Source organism: Spermophilus citellus (assembly GCF_964194105.1).
Source record: "Spermophilus citellus genome assembly, chromosome: 15".
In the NCBI taxonomy this organism is placed as follows: domain Eukaryota; kingdom Metazoa; phylum Chordata; class Mammalia; order Rodentia; family Sciuridae; genus Spermophilus; species Spermophilus citellus.
In genome coordinates this window covers 73,348,164-73,369,781 of record NC_138195.1, presented here as the reverse complement: position 1 = coordinate 73,369,781, position 21,618 = coordinate 73,348,164, and the positions used below count along the sequence as shown (strand labels likewise).

The window sequence follows — 21,618 nt, the reverse complement described above, 5'->3', positions numbered from 1 at the left end:
GCCTTTGTTTTGGGGGATTGGCTTATTTCACTTAGCATGATAGTCTCCAGTTCCACCCATTTACCAGCAAATGCCATAATTTTATTTTTCTTTATGGCTGAGTAATATTCCATTATATATATATATATATATATACACACACACACACACACACACCAGATTTTCTTTATTGATTCATCTGTTGAAGCTTGGTTCCATAGCTTAGCTATTGTGAATTGAGCTGCTTTAAATATTGATGTGTCACTGGAGTATGCTGATTTTAAGTCCTTTGAGTATAAACTGAGGAGTGGGATAACTGGATCAATTTGTGGTTCCATTCTAAGTAGAAATGTTCATTTTCATTCATGTAACTGAAAGAACAAAGAGTGGATCTGAATCCAGGGGCTCCCTTGGGCCTTATTTCCTGAATCTCTTAACTGCTTCCCCTCTGCAATTTCCATTGCTATGCAGACTCTCCCCTTGTGGCACTGAGAGCCTCCTGCAGCTCTCATTTGTACTTCTGTCCTCATGATGACTTTGGTAGAATGTTACCAGCTGGGGAAAAAATGCCCTGGAACATAGATTCAGGTAGACAAGTCTTGTCTACCCCTGGATCAGTCACTATGATCAGGGGGAGTCTAAGCTCTGATTGGCCAGACCTCATGTCTAGCCCTGGGCCCTAGGTAGAGTCAACCCATCCATATATGGTTTGACATTGGGGATATAGGTTGTTCTCTAAAGAAAACGAGATCTCTAAGAGAAGAAGGGAGCTGAATCAATGCAGAGTAAAAACTCATGACTGAGTTATACTGTCAGGAAGACTCCTAATTTAATAGAATGACCCTCAAAGGTCAGGATTGGCATCCACTTATATTGCTAAGCAACAATTTTAGGTAGATTACAAATAAAGTTCAATAAACTTAAATTTGAATATGGAAAGACTTCAGTTTCTGGTGATTACCAGAAGTCAAAAAAGCTATTTTAATAAATAAATGATAAACTTAACAACATCTATGGAGGAGAAAAAACTATTTTTAAAATTATCATAACAGAAGAGAAAAAGACCCAAATAAAGGTTCAAAAAAAGAAAAATATGCTAACAAAGCAAAAATTAAATGAACAAAAGTAACAGAAGTTTGGATATGGTTAAAAAGGGAATTTATAAACTGGAAGGTAAATCAGAAATTCTTTAGAATGTACCCCAGAGAAACAAAAGGGAGGGAAATACAGAAGGTAGAATAAGAGACACAAATAATACAGTGAAAAGATCTATTTGATTGGCATCCAGACAGGGGCAATACTTAGAAAGATACTGACTTGAAAATTTCCAGAACTGATTAGAGATGAATTTACAGATTAAAGAGGACCAGCAAAGCCCAAGCAAGATCCATAAAACAATATTCACATTTAGACTTCCCCAAGGGAAATTCTTGAAAAACAAGACAAAGAAAAATTTTTTAATTAGTCTAAGAGAAAAGACAGATTATTTCAAAGGAATTTCAATTTGACTAATAACTGATTTCTCTATGGTAATAATGTAAGTAAGAAATAATGGAATATCTTCAATGTGGCACAGGGGTCAGCAATTATAGCCTGGGTATATTAATATTAGACAAAATAGTCTTTTTTTGTTGTTGTTGCTGGAGATTGAACCCAGGGCCTTGTGCATGCACTCTACCAATGCCTGGAATCCTTACCCAAGATAAATGGCTTTATTTATTTATCTATTTATTTATTTATTCAAATTTTTTATTAGTTATTGACAGACTTTTTAATTTATTTATTTATTTATATGTGGTGCTGAGAATCGAACCCAGTGCCTCACACATGCTAGGCAAGTGCTCTACCACTGAGCCACAACCCCAGCCCGAAAATGTCTTTATTTTGAAATAATAAAAAAAATTAAGTTCACCAGGAATATATAAACATTTGAAATACTGAGGCTGGCCTTTGAACTTGTGATCCTCCTGCCTCAGCCTCCTGAGCCACTAAGATTACAAGCTTGCACCACCATGCCCAGCTTGGCTTAAATCTTTACTCCCTTATTTTGTCTTGTAGTATCCTCCTTCTCTGCTTTCTTCTTCTTTTTCTCTTCTTACAATTGTCTTTATTTAACTTTAAAGATTTGGGGGGATATATGATTTATTGTCTGAGTCTCCCAGTAAAACATAAGTGCCAGGAGGGCAGGGAATTTCTATCTATTTTGTTCTCTTACAGAGCCCCAGCATCCATTCAGTATTTGTTGACAAAATGAATGAGAGGTAAAATTAGCAAATACCTGCCATTTTGAACTATGCAGAGTTGTATTTTTTAGTTAAATAAGAACATTTTGTGTTTAGAGGCTGGAGTGTGGCTCAGCAGTATAATGCTCGCCTAGCACAGTGAGGCCCTGGGTTTGATCCTCAGCATCACATTAAAATAAAGGTATTGTGTCCAATTACAACTAAAAAAATAAAAATTAAAAATTAAAAAATTGTGTTTCGTTCAAGTAAACTTGAACCAGTTGAAACCAAGTTACTTATTGCTGACTAAGTGACCACATTATATCATAGCTGCTTGACAGAGATGCATACATTACAGATAGATTTTTCTAGTTTTGAGAAGTGAATCTGAGAGCTAAGAATGACAAACAAGTCATAAAGTAACCGCCTCAGCCACATTTTGAGGATTTTTACAAAGGCTTGAATTTTAAATCCATGCCTCCCCTCCCATTGTGTTTAACATGTGCCAGGATTTAGTTCATCTTAAAAACTTTTCTGTTTTTCCATGTTTTCCAACTTCTCTACATAAATACATATTATTTTTAAAATCAGAGAAAGTGTTTTGTTATGTTTTATACATTTAAAAAAAAACAAATGTCTGGAATCAGGGAAGTCCTATTTATTATTTTAATTAGTGAAAATTTATCAATCAATCAATAAACAAATCAAGCATCTAGAGTTTAAGTTTTTTAAGATCAATTCTGTGATTTTCCATCACCTATTCCTACAAGGTGCTTTGTTCACAGTAGGCATTAAATAAATATTTGTTGAACTACATACACAATGTTGTAAGATGTTTCCTTCTTTCTTTTATCAGGGATCTGTTTGTATCTACACTTTTGATGAGAAGCCAACCTTAGAAAAAGTCCTAGATGCTTGTGATGGGAAATTCCAAGCAATTGACTTTATCACACCTGGAACCAAATACTTCATGGTAAGGAATATCTTAATATGGCACAATAGGATTTAAAGATATGATGTTTCTGGCGCTAAGGTTGTGGCTCAGCGATAGAGCGCTCGCCTAGCGCATGTGAAGCCCTGGCTTAGATCCTCAGCACCACATAAAAATAAATAAATAAAAAGCAAAGATATTGTGTACAACTAAAAGAAATAAATATGTAAAAAAAGATGTGATGTTTCTAGATTAAATTCCTATCCATATCTAATTAGGTAACTTTGGAAATTCATGTACAAATAAGAGGCAGAGGGTATTTTTGAGTACTTGTAGAAAAGCCAAAACACTTTCATCATCAAATCTTTTCTGCTCAGGCAGAATGATGTCATCCTATTGTGATTCCATAATATTATCTTAGAAGCCATCCTTTTAATATTCACCACCCAAGTCTGCAAGCAAGGATTTCAACACATTCATGCTAATGACTTGTCAGCACCCCGTAAACTGTTAGTATTTATCTCCTTCCAGAGTGACAAAGCAGCACCACCCAAGAATGAAGATTAAATATATGTCATTCACACATCATAAATTCAGCCTATTTAGGGGAGAAAAGAAAACTGGTGCATTTAGAAACTGAATATTTCTGGGCTAGGAATATACCTCAGCGGTTGGACACTTGGCTAGCATGTGTGAGGCCCTGGGTTCAATCTCCAGGACCAGCGTGAGGAAAAAAAAAAGAAAGAAAGAAAAGGAATAAGGAAAGAAAGGGGGGGGGGAAACTATGTACTTCTTTCCCAATGTCTATTGTTTATCCTTATTGATCTCAAGAAACATATTTCAGTTTTCATATGATTTATCAATGTTCTAAAAAATAAAACATACAAGCCATGCAAGGCAGCAAAAAACAAGAGAAAAACTTGGAAGACGCCAGAGCGGGGGAAAGGCATCTTACCCAAAGAAGAACCAGGATAAGAATCACATTGAACTTTTCTTCTGAAACCATGCAAACAAGAGAATACTTAAAATATTGAAAGAAAGAAAGAAAAAAAAAACCCTACTAACTTGGAAGTTTGTATCCAGTGAACTAGCCTTCAAAAATAAAGAAGAAATTATTTCTCCAAAAAATGAAAATCAAGGAAATTTCTTGTCAGTAGACTTGCCTTGCAAGAATGGTTAAAAGGAATTCTTCAGAGACATAGACTTAGCAGGCAGAAAATCAAAATCAGTAGGGACATAGTGAAACTGAACTGCATCATTAATCTACTGCACATAACTGACATCTACAGAACGCTTCATCCAACAATAGCAGAATACATACTCCCCTCAAGCTCACATAGAACATTCATAGAGATAGATCACAGCTGGTCCACAAAACACGTCTTAACAACTTTGAAAGAAAAATAAACCATACAAAGTATGTTGTTAGAACACAATGGCATTGATATATAATTAATTATAGGCTGGGTATTTCTGTAGTAGAGTACTTGTCTAGAATGTACAAGGCCTGGGGTTCAAGCCCTAGGACTGTTTAAAAAAAAAGTCAATAATAGAAACCCCACCACCACCTAAAAACTTGGAAATTGAGCAACACACTTTTAAATATCAGATAGGTTGAAGAAAATTTCTCAAGAAAAATTTTAAAATTTTAAATTAAAATTAAATACAACTTACCAAGTTTGGGGGATGCAGTGAAAGCAGTACTTAGAGGGAAATTTATATAATATTGGATACCTTTATTAGAAAAGAAAAAGCTAAAACCAGTCATCTAAGCTACCACCTTTGGAAACTAGAAAAACAAGAGCAAATTAGATCCAAGTAATTGGAAAAGAGAAAATAAAAATTATGGGATAAATCAATAAAATTACAAATAGGATATTGACCTAGAAAAAGGAGCCCAGAATCTGATTCTTAAAAAAGATTGATAAAATTGATAAAAATTTAGCCAGTTTAATTAATTTTAATTAAATAAAAATTACTAAAATCAAAAACGAAAGAAAGGTCATCAGAGCAAAACCATGATAGATATTAAATAGATAATAAATATGATGAGTTATCCATGCCCACAAATCTCATAATCAAGAACAAACGAACCACTTCCTTAGAAGACAATCTTCCAAAACTCACAGAGAAATAGTTATTCAGAAAGGGCCTAAAATCAAAGAAATTGAATAAATAATAACTTTCCAAAATACAAAGCACCAGGCCCAGAGGGGTTCACTGGTGAACATCTGAATAAGAAATAATACCAATCTTACAATCCTTTTTAGAAAACAGAAGCAAAAGGAATACTTTCAAACTCTTCTCTGAAGCATTACCCTAATAATAAGACTATACAAAAACATTACAAGAAAACTGAACTATAGACCAATATCTCTCATGGTCACAGATGGAAAACATTCTCAACAAGTATTAGTAAATTGAGTGCAAAGATATGTAAAAAAGAATTTTATACCATGACCAAGTGTTTGATTACACCATGGTTTGTTTCAGGTATGCAAGGCTGATTCAACATTAAAAATCAATTAACCCATCACATCTAGGTTAAACATGATAACCTAAACAAGAAAAATCACATTACTTTATCAATACATGCAGAAAAAGTGTTTGGAAAAAAATCTATTTCCTATCTATGATTAAAAACTCTCTGAAAATAAAGGGTAGAAGGAAGCTCAGCCTGATAAAGAATACCTACAAAATACTTTCAGTTAACATCATACCTACTGGTACAAATTCCTATTGAGCATCAAACTGGATGTGTGATCTAATGCAATAAGAAAAAAAAAAGACACAAAAGGTATATAGACTGGGAAGGAAGAAATAACACTATTTTGTTCTCAGTTGTCATGATTACCTTTGTAGAAAATCCTAAAGAATCAACAAAATGCTACTAGAACTAAAAGATTACACCAACATTTCAGGATACAAGCTTAACATGCAAAAAAAGGACAATTGTTTTCTTATATACCAATAATAAGCAACTGGAATTTTTTTTTTTGTGTGTGTGTGTGTGTGTGTGTGTTGTGATGCTGGGGATTAAACTAGGGCCTCACACTTGCTAGGCAAGGGCTCTACCACTCAGCTGCATCCCTATCACACCATTACCACCCCGACCCTACCTCACCCCCCTTTTTTGTGGTACTGGTGATTAAAACTGAGGGAACTTAATCACTGAGCCGTATCCCCAACTCTTTTTTATATTTTATTTAGAGATAGGGTCTCACTAAGTTTTTTAGGGCCTCATTAAATTGCTGAGGCTGGCTTTGAACTTAAGATTCTCCTCCTGTCTTAGCCTCCCAAGTCACTGGGATTACAGCTATGCAGCACTATGTCTGGCCAAACAATTGGATTTTGACATTAAAAACAACACCATTTACATTAACACCACTAAAATGAACTAGGTGTAAACCAGACAAAAAGATGTATATGCTCTATATGAGGAAAGCTATCAACCCTGATGTCAAATAAGATCTAAATAAATGAAGAGATAGTATACAGGACTGCACAGGAAGATTCAGTATTGTCAAGTTGTCAGTTCTTCCCAATTTGATCTATAGATTCAGTGTAATTACAATTAAAATCTCAGTTATTTTGAAAATTGTCTAACTGATTCTAAAATTTATTTAGAAAAGCAAAAGACCCAGAATAGTCATTACAATATTGAAAGATAAGAACAGTCAGAGGACTGACACTCTGACTTCAAGATTTAGAATAAAGCTATAAGAATACAGACAGTGTGATTGTGGTGAAAGTACAGACCAGTGGAACAAAATAGAGGGCCCAGAAGTAGATCCACACAAAAATGCTCAGTGGTCTTTAGCAAAGGAACAAAGGCAGTTCAGTGAAGAATGGATAATCTTTTTAACAAATGGTGCTGGAACAACTAAACATTTACATGCAAAGGAAAAAAAAAGAATTTAGATACAGATCTTACAATTCTCTCTTTCTCTCTCTCTCTCTCTCTCTCTCTCTCTCTCTCTCTCTCTCTCACACACACACACACACACACACACACACACACACACAATCAAAAAACTCCTAGAAGACAACATAAGAGAAAATCCAAGTGACCTTAGGCGTGGCGGTAACTATTTAAATACAATACCAAATCATAGGTAGAGCTCAGGGGATTTTAAGGCAGTGAAACCATTCTATATGATACCATGATGATGAACATGTGTCAAAACATGTGTCAATACATTTGTCAAAACCCACAGAATGTATGATACAAAGAATGAATGAACCCTAATATAAATTACAGACTTTAGTCAATACTAGTAAATCAACATTGGCTCATCAATCATAACAATGAACCACACTAGGGAAGATGTTAATAATAGAAGAATTGTATATGTAGAGAGGGAGGGGAACACTATTTTCTGCTCACTGCTCTAAAAAATAAATTCGGTTAATTAAAAAAAAGAACAGTGTATGATTTCCTATTTTCTAGGCTTATTCATTAGGCAATAATTGCATTGACCTTCTAAGTAATTTTTATCTTAAATATATTACATGAAAAACTCTTTATTTTACTTTTCTAATCCTAGCTAGTTATTATATGTTACTTAAATTGTATTAAAGACATTTCTTCAGAAGAAAAGTGTTGATGTTGAACTTGTAAAATAATTATGTAGAAGCTATATTAATATGATGACATTTTAAAATTTTGTTTTAATTGTAGATGGTTACAATATCTTTTATTTACTTATTTTTTTAACTGATTAATGCCTCACACTGATGTACTAGAAAGCGATTTAGAACATTCATCTGTAGAAAAGTCTTATTTTCCATTTAGAGTTGCCTTTTTCTTTTACAGACAGTCACACATTCGGGGGAAGTTTGTATTTGGTGGATGGAGGATTGTACTTGTGAAAGCAGGATTTATCTGAATACTCCAGTAAGTGTGCCTGATAGATTTTTTTTTTAGTTGAATTCTAATTTGGTCTGCCTTCTATATTCACATTTCAGTAGTCTGGACAAATACTTGCTACTGAAGGTTTATTACATTTTCACCTTATAGCTTTAGAGTAATCCTTGTGTACAGAATCTATGCTGCATCCCAGAGAATGAAACATAGCATGTTATTTCGTTGTATAGGAAAGGATAATTTTTTCCCTGATAGCAGTTACTTCTGAAATCCTAATTGTTTCTATCTCATTCATGCCACAGCTTCATTGTAGACTTGCAGGTGTCTCTTGTGTAGGCTCTTTGCAAGGCAAGCTGAGGTTCCACCAGCAAAAAGCTTTAGTGCTAGGGCAAGGGAGGAAGAGTATGCTGGGGTGGGAAGGGGGGCGGTCATTGCTTTTACTCAGAAAAGAAACAGCCCCTTAACCATGGATAGGTAAATGGTCCTGCTTTACAAGGAGATCAGTTAGAAATGAAAGAAAATTACCTCTCTAACCAGATAAAGCCAAAATTAAAAAGTAAGGGCTATTGGTTCAGTCAATTATAAAGAACAAAACTTGTCCGGCCTCATGTGTGCCTCAGTCCAGTCGCTCAAATCATATTACCCAAGGACCTGTTTCTCTCTATCTCCACCATATGCCTTTAGTTTTACTTTTGTCTCATTTAGTGGGCTGCAGATGCCACAGACTCCAACATTATATCTCATTGTCAGGGAAGAAGCTTCTCTTTCCTATCTATTGTTTTGATGATGTCCTGGAACTAAGTAATATGGCTAAGGAAATGAGAAATGCTAATTGGCTTAAGCTCAACCCCAGAAATGGGAGTGAGATCCATTCCACTCAACCCTGAAAATAGGGAAGGGTGGTTTCTCAGTGCATATGCAAGACATTTGCCAGGAGGAGAGTGTATTATTGCAATAGAACGAACCACAACCTCCACAGCACCTGTCTCAATGTGAAACCAACATGATACTGCATGTTCATCGTGTATTTTGCATAAAATAATGTTTTTAAAAAGGACCAAGAAACAATTGTAATGGTATGATTTTTCTATTAATTATCATCATTTGCTACATTATGCAGTTCTAGATGTGCTATGGATCTTAGTAGGTCAGGAAGTCACAACCTTTCCCCTTTATAAAATTAAAACCTCAATTATAAAAGACTAAGTATCATACCTTATGTTAGAATATTACAAGATGCATAGGACACATAATTCCATGGTATAAATGAAACTCTCCCTCAAAAGTAAAGTAAAAAACTCTGGACTAAAAGACCATAAAACAGAAGACTCTGTAATCTGTGCGGCAAATGCTTATCTGTATTCATTTCTAGAACTAGATAAGATCTTACAAGTTCATCTGATCACATCTCCATTAACAGATGAGACTCAAATGCTTACCAATACCCCCAGGGCCCTATTTAACCTGGACCCATCCTGCTCCTCTTGGCCAAGGAGGGCCACAGGCACCATCAGAAGGCCTCCACCAACTTCACAGAGCTCCAAACCAGGCCTTAGACATTTATGAGATCCATCCTGTGCTGTGGAGGGGTACTGGGTTGTCCCTTTTGAAGGACACTACTGCCCTACAGAGAATTGATCCAGACAAGCCCAGTGATGCTGGGGCCAGATCTGCCTGTCTGTGCCACTGTGAACCCAGTGATCTTCAGGGAGCCTGGCTCAGCACCACAATGGCTATACACCAGCAGCTTTCCTTGATGATACCTTCAAGGATACAGAAGACTCCTCTGGCTAGTGCTATACTTCTTTAGATTAACACTTTTGCCCTGGGATGGAGGAGAGTTTCAGATGATTATTTCGGGAACACACACACACACACACACACACACACACACACAGGCATTAAGAAGTTTAATAAAATCTCTCAGGTAAAATTAAGATTAATAAAAGCCCACTAAAATTGCATTCTAATGGGGCAGGACACCAGGTACTCATATGAGCTTTGTCACAGCTATGGGATCCTAGCCAGTTGATGTACTCCTTGGCCTCTGTTTACTATTCTGCAAAATGATGATTTCTTAAGTTCTTTTTTAGTCCTAATATTCCACAAAGAATAATCATAGATAAGTTAAACATTTCTGAAATATTTAATATTTAAAGATTCCTTAAATATTATAGGAGTTAATTTATTCTCTTAGACATTGTATTCTATATAAATAATTTGAAATAAACAGGGATCTCTTATGCCCTTCTTTGAACTGACATAGTTATCTTCTTAAGTCTTCCTCCATCATACCAGCACCCCAAGATCTACGTTACTTGGAGAAAAACAGTTGTTTTTAAAAATCACATTCTACAAAAATGTCTAGAAGATTCTAGAAATTAATTTTAAATATTTTTATTATTTTGGTCTATTTTTTTCACAATCATTTAGATAGATGATTGACATAATCATTTTAACATCATTTAGAGATTAAAATGATGCTATGGTTTAAAGTTCCAGAAACCTCTTTATATTCTATCATTCTAATTTTAGCAAAATAAGATGTACAAGGGCTGGGCTTGTGGCTCAGTGGTAGAGCACTTGCCTAGCATGTGTGAGGCACTGGGTTCAATTCTCAACACCACATATAAATAAATGAATAAAATAAAAGTCCATCAACAACTAAACTAAAAATTTTTAAAAATAATATGTACAGATTCCTGTGACTGCGTATATAATCGGAGAGCTCAGGAGGCTTGAGTCTGTAATTTGAAATAAGTACCACACCACATACCACACTTACTACTCTCATTCTGCAGGATTTTCAAAAAATTGTAGACATTTTTTGTTTTGCTTGTGATTGTTTGTTTTTTGGTGCAGAGAATGAAACCCAGGGCCTTGAACACACTAAGCATAGCTCTCACAAGGAGCTGCACCCCAGCCCCGTAGACTTCCTACCTGCAGGAAAGCAGGCTTCATTTTGTGGGGTTTCTCTTCAACAGACCACAGCCCTGGCTTGCTCTCCCTCCTCCCACTCCGCTGTTGTGGGGACTGTGGATGGCTACGTGTACTTCCTGGATGTCCAAGAGGCGGACTCCCCTGGGGTGATCCACAAGGCCTTCCTCTCCAAGTCTGCTGTGCAGCACCTCATGTGAGCACCTCCTCCTCCTGGCACACTTCTGTCAGCCTGTCTGTTGAGGATTCCAGCAAGATCGTCACTATTTTGAATCTTGAGTTTTGCGTGTTTCATTTGGTTTTCATATAAAACCTTCATTTGGTTCAGTGTTCACAAGGTACAGAGGGGTGTGTATGGAAAGTTCCCCGAACACCAAGTTCTCTCCCTGGAGGCAGCCTGTTACGAATGTCCTGTGTCCCTTTCCAAAGGCATTTTATCCATAAACAATTGCAAAAATAAGCACTTCTTTGCATTTGTGAATAATTATCGAGTGCTCACTCATGCCAGGTGCTTCTGTTATAGCTGCTCCTCCCTCCATTTTACAGGTGAGGATGATGAGGCATGAAGAGTTTAAACAGGCAGCGGCATGTGTTGGGATCAGAGACCAGGCCTCTGGGCCTCAGAGTCACTGCCACTGCTCTTAAAGGGAGCAAACTACGCAGTGTTCTGGACCTTGTTTTATTTTTCACTTATTTATTTTCACTACTCCCCAAACAGTCTATCTTAGAGAATTTTTATGTCTACATAAAGACCTTCCTCATTCTTCTTTATAGCAGCATAGGATTCCATTATATGAACATTTCGACATTTAAAAAAAATAACAATATGCTAATAGACATTCAGATTGTTTAAAGTCTTTTAAAGCATTATTTTTAAGAAGACAGTGTAGATACATTGTATTTGAACATAAAAGCTATTGTTATTATTGCTCTTTCTTTTTAAAATTTATCAAAACAGTAAATATTACACACTGACATTTGTGCCCTGCTTGACAGCTTATTGGAGTTCATTGGATGGGACCCTTAAGGAAGTCTGCTTGTCTCTGCTGGACAGATTAGGGGATTCAGGTCCAAAGAGGCACAGAGAAGACTTTGCTGAAGGTTTTGCAGGCAGCATGGAGGAGCTGGTTTCTGCCCTCTGTGCTGTTGCTGCAGAGCATCCAGCCCGGCCCGCTGTCACCAGCCGGCTATCACCTCCCCACTGTACTCTGCTCTTCTGTACCATGGTATTTCCTGGGTGCCTCTTCTTCCTCAGATCCATTTCTCTTATTCTGATTTGTCTCTCCTCACTTTTTCTAATTTGAGGGACTAAAGAGATGTTTCACCACATCCTCCTCCTCCTGCCACAGACCAGTCATGGGGTACTGAATGTCACACCCAGCCCTAATTTGAGAATGGCTTATTCCCACTTGAAATAACAAGAAAGCTCTATTGACTTACTTTATTCACTTACAATGACACAGTTGTCCATGTTTCGGGCATCTTCCCGTGTGGAAGGATATCTTCCTGTCCTCTGTGGTATGGGTGTAGAGCACAGGGGTTACATCTACCTGTGATTGCTTGGCTTTCACAAGGTCAGAGACTTATTAACTTATTAACTACCATTGGTGATGGGTTTTGAGCATATCTCCTTGGCCACACATCCATATGCTTGTTCACTATCTCTCTGGTGAAGCAAGTAGGATCTGATCATTAGATTTCTTCTTTCTAGTTTTGACCAGCGAGGAATATTTCTGTTTGTTGGATCCTCAGAAGGAAACATCTTTATTATGAATGCCAATCCTTCAAGCTCATTTGAGATCCTAGGATTCGTAGGTATGACAGAATATGTATTAATTTAAAATGCCATTCACTGTATTTCAAATAATTTCAGGTTAGAAAAATAGAACTATAGCAAAATAATTATTTGTATTATGTTTTTAAAAAGAGAAACATTTAGATAACAGTCATTTAGGAGAATCCCCACATTATATGTAGAGGTATTTGCTGTGTTAGAGTTACCTGCTTATCTGATGCTAAAGAAATTTCTTGAATCAAGTATTGAGTGTGGCTGAATATTTCTGATGTATATTTTAAGGAGAAATAAGGATGGTTTCTCCCTGAAATATTTTAAATGATATTTAGATGTTTATTATTTATTTAAGAACTAATTCTTTTCTCTCTGGCTTTAAGTACCAAACATGTATATATTCCCTCAAAAACATTTTCTAAATTCACTCATGAATTTCTAAGAATATCAAGTGCCTAGTAAGAGCAAAATGCTAAATCTAGGCCTGTGGGAAATGAAAAGGTCAAGGAGACAACTTAGTGAGGGGAGAACAAAGCAAAGTTCTGCATTGGCGCAGAGGCAGAGCAATTAATTCTCCCAGGTGTGAGGGAAGGAGGTAAAGCTGTGTACAGGTATGGAGGTGAAGATGGTAAAGGGAGGGTTTTCCAAAGAAAAGTAGTGAGCTCTGAGGATTCCATAGGTGTGGGATGGGATGTATTAATATTACAGCTCAAGATAAAAAAAAATTTAATGAAGTCTGATGTAACAGGGAAATGGAAGAGTTTATTAGAAGGTGCCCATGACAATTAAGTGTAAAAGATGACAAAAGTCCCTGAATATCATTCCAAGGACTCTGGAATTTGTTCTGTGCTCAATGAGACATCATCAGAAATTTCAAGATGGGACTGACATGATTTGGCTTTGGCTTGGTCTTCAGAGGATGACTCAGGCATGCATGTGAAGGATATAGTAGAAAGAAAAGAGAATGGATTAGAGAAATGAATAAGGAAGCTGTAATAGTAGTCAAGACAAGAGATAACAATACTCGATCATAATGGCAGCTGGTGTTTATTGAGGGGTGCCTTGCTATGTGATAGCAAGTTTTCTATGGTGTGTGTTAACTCCATTAGCAACTCTTGTGAGATAGATGACTGTTGTTATTCACTTTTTATAGATGAGGCAATTGAGGCACAGCAAGGTTAAGTACTTGTTCAAGATCACACAGGTAGGTAGTGGAAGATTCAGGACTCAAAACTCAGAAATACCAACTTTAGGTCATGTGTACAATGCACAAACCCATGCAGTGTCTTGGAAAGAGAGAAGAGGAAACAACTCTGAGTGATGGGAATGGTAGGACTTGGTATTTGATTATATGTGAAAAGGAGGTGTGTTAGCTTCCCAGTCCTATAACAAATACCTGAGATAAATCAAGTTATAAGAGAAAAGGTTCATTTGGGCTCACAGTTTGGGAGGTTTCAGTCCATAGTCAGTCCCATAGCTTTTGGGCCTGTGGTGAGGCAGTACATTTTGGCCAAGAGCTGCTCACCTTAGGGTGTTTGGGAAGAAAAGGAAGACAGAGGAAAGAATTGGGGTCCCAATGTCCTCTTCAGGGCATGCCCCCAGCAACCTAACTTCCTTCCACTGAGCCCCACCTCCTAAAGATTCCACCCTTCCCAATCCCACCACAGGCTAGAAACCAGGACTTGACCCCAGAGTCTCTGGGGGAAACAAATACAAACCACAGCAGGAGAGACCTGCATTTACTCCAAACTTTCTAACCTAGATAGTGGAAGTTTGTGGTGTCATTAATTTGAAGAAGATAGGTTTTGAGGCTTCAATTCTGTATATTTGAAGCCAATAAGCAATTCATTTTGGGATATTTAGCATTAGTTTGGAGATAGAAATACACAGTTCAAGGCCTGATGATAGAATTCTGATCTTGAAAGCATGAACGTTGATTAGTGAAGCAAATCTGAATGTTTACTGGAGTCAAACAGGCAATCTCAATATGTCAATTAGATGGTACCTAGTGTGGTAGATCCTGTGACCAACCTCAGAGTGGACAGATACATGCTGCCTAAGTATCCCACTTCTTAACATCTTTCCTTGGCCAGTGGGTGGGATGAGAAACTGGGAATGGAACACTAGTCTGTTTTGCATTGAAGGTGTGGACAGAGGAAGAGGAGGCAGTGGAGAAAACTGAGGCTGGGTCAGAGTAATGAGAAACAGCCCTGCCCCACCAAAAAGCATGAGGAAGGTGGGCTGGGTGAAGGTACAGCTGTGACTGGTGTGAGTGCTGCAAGGATGATCTGCAGGGGACCTCTGAGAGACAAAGAGGTCAGGGAGGGACTAGAGGTAAGAAAATGGAGTGATTAAATGTCAAGACTATTTTAGGAAGTTTACCCAGGATGGAAGAATCAGATACCAAACTGAAGGGAAGCAGAGTTGAAGGACAGTTCTTATCAGAAGACAGAGCAGAATAGAAGGAGACTTGGGGACACAAGACCAAAGAAGTGATTGAGCTTGGTGGGTGTGGGGGTGCCACTGTGGCACACACCTGTGATTTCAGCAACTCAGGAGGCTGAGACAAGAGGATTTCAGGCTCAAGGTCAGCCTAAGCAACATAGCAAGATCCTGTCTCAAAATTAAAAATAAAAAAGGCTGGGAGTATAGCTCAGTGGGGTATAGCTCATTGAAGGGGCTCCCCTGGGTTCAATCCCTACCACAGACAAACAAGAGGTGATTGATAGTGCAAGGTCCAATTGGGTTTGGAGGGGTAGTCTCAAAATCACAGATGGAGCCTGAGATTGATTCCTGCCTCATTATGGAAATAAAGGAGGAGGAACGAAACAGCAAGAAGATGAGAGAGTCAGGATAAGAATCTTGAGGCTGAGTTTGATTGAGATGGCCTGTTGAAGAACAGGTAAGGGCATGCATCACCTGCACATCTGGGGAAGGGGCTGAAAAGGGGGACAGCTGCAGTATCACCCCTCCGAGATGGAGAGGTAAGTGTGGAGTGAACCCACAGTGGGCTGCAGGCACAATATGCCTTGCTGATGTACAGACGCAAAGAACACCAGTGCCTGAGCTCATCCAATATTTAGAGTGGGCAAACTAGGCTGGGGCTGTAGCCCAGGGTAGAGTGCTTGCCTTGCATGTGTGAGGCACTGGGTTGGATCCTCAGCACCACATAAAAATAAATAAAGATATTTGTCCATCTACAACTTAAAAAGTTAAAAATAGAGTGGGCAAACTGGCTGGAGTGCCTGTGCCAGGGCACAGGACACACAGGGGGCAGATGGGTAGAGATGATAGACTCTGGAAGCCACCCCGGATGGGAAAGAAGCTAAACCAAGCTGGGGGCACTCTGCTGATCTAGATATAATCAGGGAAGATCTTCCATCAGTTCATCAAAAATGTTTTTTTAAAAGGTGAGCATCTTTTTTTTAATATTTACTTTTTAGGTGTGGATGGACACAACACAATGCTTTTATTTTTAATGTGGTGCTGAGGATCGAATCCGGGCCCTGCCCGTGCTAGGCGAGCCCTCTACTGCTGAGCCACAATCCTAGCCCCATCAAAAATGTTCTTGTCACTTATGTTTAAAAGTCACTGGATATACTGGTAAATAAATTTGGTTCTAAAGTTAGTATAAAGGCAAGTCTATAATGTGATATCATAATTGGGGATGGTAAGAAGTTCTGACCACAGGAGCATCGATTTCTATTTGCTTTCAGAGGTGAGCAAGGATATTCTGCAAATATCCACGGTGTCTCTTTTGGAAGTAGACGTGGTACAAGTATTGGTGCTTTCTTCACTTCCAGAAGCAGAAAAAAGCAGGTTGGAATTATTTACTGTGCCCAAAATACTACCAACAGGTAAAGAAAAACCGACAACCCAACCTATTCTATCTTTGACTCAGCAAAAGTGTTCTTATAGTTGTTTTGGGGTCTTTTTTTTTTCTCCTAATTACATCATTTGTGAAGAGGTAAAATGGCTATTTTTTGTGCATCTTTACAAAGTTAAACTGATGTGACTGTGGAACAACCTGAAATGTGCATTTCCCTCTAGACCTTGTAACTCATGAGTCTGCTTTATTAGCAAAGAAAAGAAAAAGGATCAAATGACACTATGTCATTTTGTGATGTCTCTTGTTTTTGTAGCTCTATAAACATATATAGTTAAATTCAGACTCTTTACAGTATAGTTACCTTCGCTGATAATTTTTTTTAAAGAGAGAGTGAGAGAGGCAGAGAGAGAAAGAGAGAGTGAGAATTTTAATATTTATTTTTTAGTTATCGGCGGACACAACATCTTTGTATGTGGTGCTGAGAATCGAACCCCGGCCGCACGCATGCCAGGCGAGAGCGCTACCGCTTGAGCCACATCCCCAGCCCAATAAAAATTATTTTTTAAAACAACAAAAAAGTTTTACTTCATCTTCTCATAGTTCCAAGAGCATTTTCTACTATGAGTTTATATTTGTATGCCATTTAGAATAGTGTCTGAGATACACAAAATATTCCATAAGGGCTTGAGAAATAAAATAAAATACAGAGATAGTCTTTGCTTATACACTAATATACCCCTACTTACAAAATTCAGATTTATTGATGTCTCACTAATAAATTACAAAGAAAGTTATCTGGGTGAAAAATTATGAGAAAATAGATACTTTATTTGTTTTAGATGACAAATATATTTGGGTAGCAATTTTACAAATGATTATAGAGTATAAGAGAAAATCTCAAAGAATATTTTGTTTTAATTAGGAATCTCTATACTATGTACGTTTATTTTATTTTTAAAATTTATTTATCTATTTATTTTTGGGTGCTGGAGATTGAACCCATGGCACTTTAACACCGAGCTACATCCTCAGCCCTTTTTATTTTGAGACAGGTTCTCACTAAGCTGCTTAGGGTCTTGCTAATTTAGAGACTGGCCTCAAACTTGTGATCCTCCTGCCTCAGCCTCCTGAGTTGCTAGGATTACAGGGTGTGCCACCCTACATGGCTCATATATTTATTTACTGATGTGTCTTTAAGTTAATTGATAAAATTAACTAAGACCAGCAAAAGAGATTTTACTCATCAGTCATCAGTATTTTTAGTATAGATAAATTGTTTTAAAATCATTTTCATAAATGAATAGCCTCTGCAATATTAAGTGAGCATTTAAAACTTTTATTTTGCTTTTCATAATTGTTAATAATGATAAAGAATAAAATCAATATATGGTATAAATCAGCTCTCTTCTTCCTTAAATCCTATAGTTTCTGAAAGCTTCACTGATGAAAGGGGGAAACTGAAAGAGGAGCTGATTCATTTGAACCTGTATGAGATGGAGCACACTCTGTCCTCTGCAGTCTTGGACTTTCAAAGTAACCAAATATATGGCTTCTGTAATCAAGCACCATACATCTGTAGCTATCTTCTTCCTGAAAAAGTATGCCAAAACTCTAGCATGCTATCACTCACCTTAGCAATCAACATTGACAATGTGCTATTTAGACGTGATCCTCTTGTCTGCTTTAAAAGAATAGTTCAGTTAATAAAAGGCTTTATTGTATTAATACACTGCCCTTGAATTAGATAATATTGGTGTTACTTGTTAATCCAGCATAAAATACCTCTGAGCAAGCTCACACTTGTGCTGTATATGTCACACTTGCCAGATAACCCAATGAAGATGACCCAATATTGGGTTAGTTGCTTAAAAAAATCTAGCATTAGAAAATCTACTCCATAGATGCCAAGGGCTAGAGGATGGGTAATTTTCAGTGGAACTCGGTGCCTGATCTGTAAGCAAAATAACTGAACTATGTTCCTAACATCCTTTCATCACTCTCTTTGAACTTCTTCCATGTTGTGTCACCTTCTGCTCTGCACACTGTCCCAGTGACCCTCTGCTTGCTGCCCCTTAGCTATTCAGTGTCCCACTGAATGGGTCCCAAGAGTATCTCCCGCCTCTCTCAATTCAATCAAAGCCCTTCTGTCTCAGAGTAGACAGCATTGGACATAGAAATTGCAAGAAGAAAGAAATGGTTCATGGAAAAGGGAATTCAAGAAAATTTCATGAGCAATATTTGAACTGGACTTTGAAGAACAGGTCAGATTAAGACGTGGAGAAGTAATATGAGCTGTCTAGGGGTAGATGCTGATATAAGGAGATGGGCAGGACTGGCGGGGATAGGGTGGAAAGGGACATTTCAGACCAAAGAAGGACATGTGAAAGGCCTGGGGGGAATGCAAGAGACACATAGGAGGTATAGCCACTACCTTATTTTATTCATGTATTTATACCAGGGATTGAACCCAGGCATGCTTAACCACTGAACCACATCACCAGCCCCCACCGCCCCCGCACCTTTTTTTAAATTTTATTTAGAGACAGGGTCTTGCTAAGTTGCTTAGGGCCTTGCTAAGTTGCTGAGGCTGGCTTTGAACTCACAATCCTCCTGTCTCAACCTCCTGAGCCACTGGGATTATAGATATGTGCCATCACTTCTGGCCTCAACTACCTTATTTTGACTTTTACTAGGATTTATAAAAATTATTGGCAAAAATAAAGATTGTCAGTGTCAGCTGAATCTTTAGAAGCAGACTACATATGAAGACTTTCCTTAGCTAGCAAAACAAACTTTTTTTTGCAAACAAAGTATGTGTTACATGGTAGGTACAAACATGAGCACCTACTTTATCCCATACTAATTCATTTCTAAGAACAGCATTTGTGATTTAAATATGAGTATGTATGCAAAATGCACATCTGTAAACATGAATTTGCTGTTCATCTAATCTTTTCTATAATATGGTTCTTTTCTTTGATTAGCAGAAAGATACCAAGGTTTGTATTCTTAAGCCACACCAAAAAGTGCAAAGCAAGCATTATGGAACTGGAATGCTCTATCTATCTTGGCATGGATTGTGGCTCATAACAATAGCTAAATGTGGAATTCTGTGTATCCGAGATATTTATACTTTGGTAAGCTCCTTAAAAAAAAGTATGCAGTGTGTATATTGATTTCAGATAACTAACAAAAGTCCTTAGAAGACAAACCAGAACTTTTCCTTACATTCATTGACTCAACTTTTTCTTATCACTGATGGAATTAATGACTTTGACTTTTTTTTTTCTTAGTACCAAGGATTGAACCCAGAGGTGCTTAACCACTAAGCCACATCCTCAGCACTTTTTATTTTTTATTTTGAGGCAAGGCCTCTCCAAGTTGCTTAGGACCTTGCTGAATTGGTGATCTTTGAATTTATGATCTTCCTGCCTTGGCCTCCCAAGCTGCTGGGATTACAGGTGTGCATCACCACACCTGGTGACTTTGCCATTTTTACAAGTGTCTTGATATACCCTGGTTTGAATCTTGAAGGGAAGAAACTCCCACCAGGAAAAAGAGATCTGCAAACATAGAGCACTAGGCAGGGCACTACCTAACTCTGCAATCAGCTAGCTGTGTCTTAGAAATTCACTGAGCTCAAAGAAGTTCAGGTGCTCAGCCAGGAAATCAGGAAAGTCTCAAGGCTCTGCTATCGGTAGTGGGGGGAACTGTTTTAGAAATGGTGAATTACTCGGCAAACATGCTACCCCCTGGCTTGAAGAGCCTTGACTGGCTTGCTGCTGCCCCACTGTCCCTCCGCACTGGAATTGCACAAGGGAGCAGGGTTGGCCCTGATTCAGTCCTCCACCATCACTTGCAAACTCAATCACCACCACTACTATTTTTGATTTCCATTGTCCTTAGACCTCTGAAAAGGTGAAAGTAGTTGCCTTTCCCCAAAAGGTAGGGGATATTTTTCTAGGTTTTGGGACTGTGATTTTAAGGAATGATTTGCAAACTGCTACACTGTCAACTAGTGAAACAAGAGTAATGTATGGTATATCTGACAGTGGCATGACATGGCAAGATATCAAGATGTTCTGAGTGACTGTATTGACTGTTTTGAATAAGGTCATCCACGGCAGTACTAGAACTAAAAAATAAATATTAAAAATTCTCTCTCTCTCTCTCTCTCTCTCTCTCTCTCCTCTCTCACTCTCTCTAAAAAAATATGGAATATTAAGCAGCTATGATACAGAATGAGGAGATCGTTACATAAGAACATGGAAAATATTCCAATATATATTGATCATTAAGGGGAAAAGCAACCTTGTATATATACATATTATAATTTATGTAAGAAAAATTCATATTGCATAAAAATCTGTTTGTATACATGTAAAAAAACTCTGAAAGAATATTGATGGTTCTTGTTACATTGATTGCCTTTGGAAGGAGGTATTGGGACATGGGGATAGGAGGGAGATTCCATGTCATACACTTACAGTTTTAAAATTTTTGAACTATTGCCTATTCAAGAAATTAAATGAAAAATGGATCATTCTTGAGAAATAGCATGAAAAATCATAGTTTTCAGACAGGGAGCTTAAACAGTTGTTCTGTGTGACACATTGGTGGGTTGTGTGTGTGTTGTTTTTGGATTTTTTTTTCCCAATTGGTTTAATGAGCATCCTCCAAGGGCTATTGTGTATCTTCCAGCTTCTCACCCTCTCTCCTGGGTGCTCAACTGCTTTGCACATCAATGGAACCTGCCTGACTGTATTGACTATTTTGAAGGCTTCTAAATTTGCCACCTCTGCTTGCTCAAGGCCCCACCCCTGCCTGACTCCATAGCCTTCAGCAAGTTCCTTCACTTCCCAATGCCTCATCGCCAATCATAAATCTGTGACAATAATATCTCTCCTTCCACCCTACTGGGAGAATAAATTAGTGCTAATAAATGAGTTTAAACTAGGGAGACATTACTATGAACTACATCCATACCAACTGAAGTGCTATTAGCAAATAGAAAAAGATTTACCCACAGGCTGAAGTACATGTAAGCCTGTTAGGAAAGCCACA

At 37.6% G+C, this 21,618-nt stretch overlaps 1 protein-coding gene across 1 annotated transcript in view; it reads left to right on the top strand.

Moving 5' to 3' along the window:
• LOC308634338 (cilia- and flagella-associated protein 43-like) overlaps positions 1–21,618 on the top strand; it is a gene marked incomplete at its 5' end in the record, with an annotated part of 78,960 nt that overhangs the window by 26,352 nt on the left and 30,990 nt on the right. The window contains 7 exons of the mRNA XM_081268172.1: positions 3,058–3,174; positions 7,949–8,029; positions 10,984–11,132; positions 12,648–12,751; positions 16,442–16,582; positions 17,980–18,152; positions 19,539–19,691. Of these exons, the coding sequence (XP_081124298.1) occupies positions 3,058–3,174; positions 7,949–8,029; positions 10,984–11,132; positions 12,648–12,751; positions 16,442–16,582; positions 17,980–18,152; positions 19,539–19,691 (918 nt within the window). The remainder of the gene's footprint in view (positions 1–3,057; positions 3,175–7,948; positions 8,030–10,983; positions 11,133–12,647; positions 12,752–16,441; positions 16,583–17,979; positions 18,153–19,538; positions 19,692–21,618) is intronic.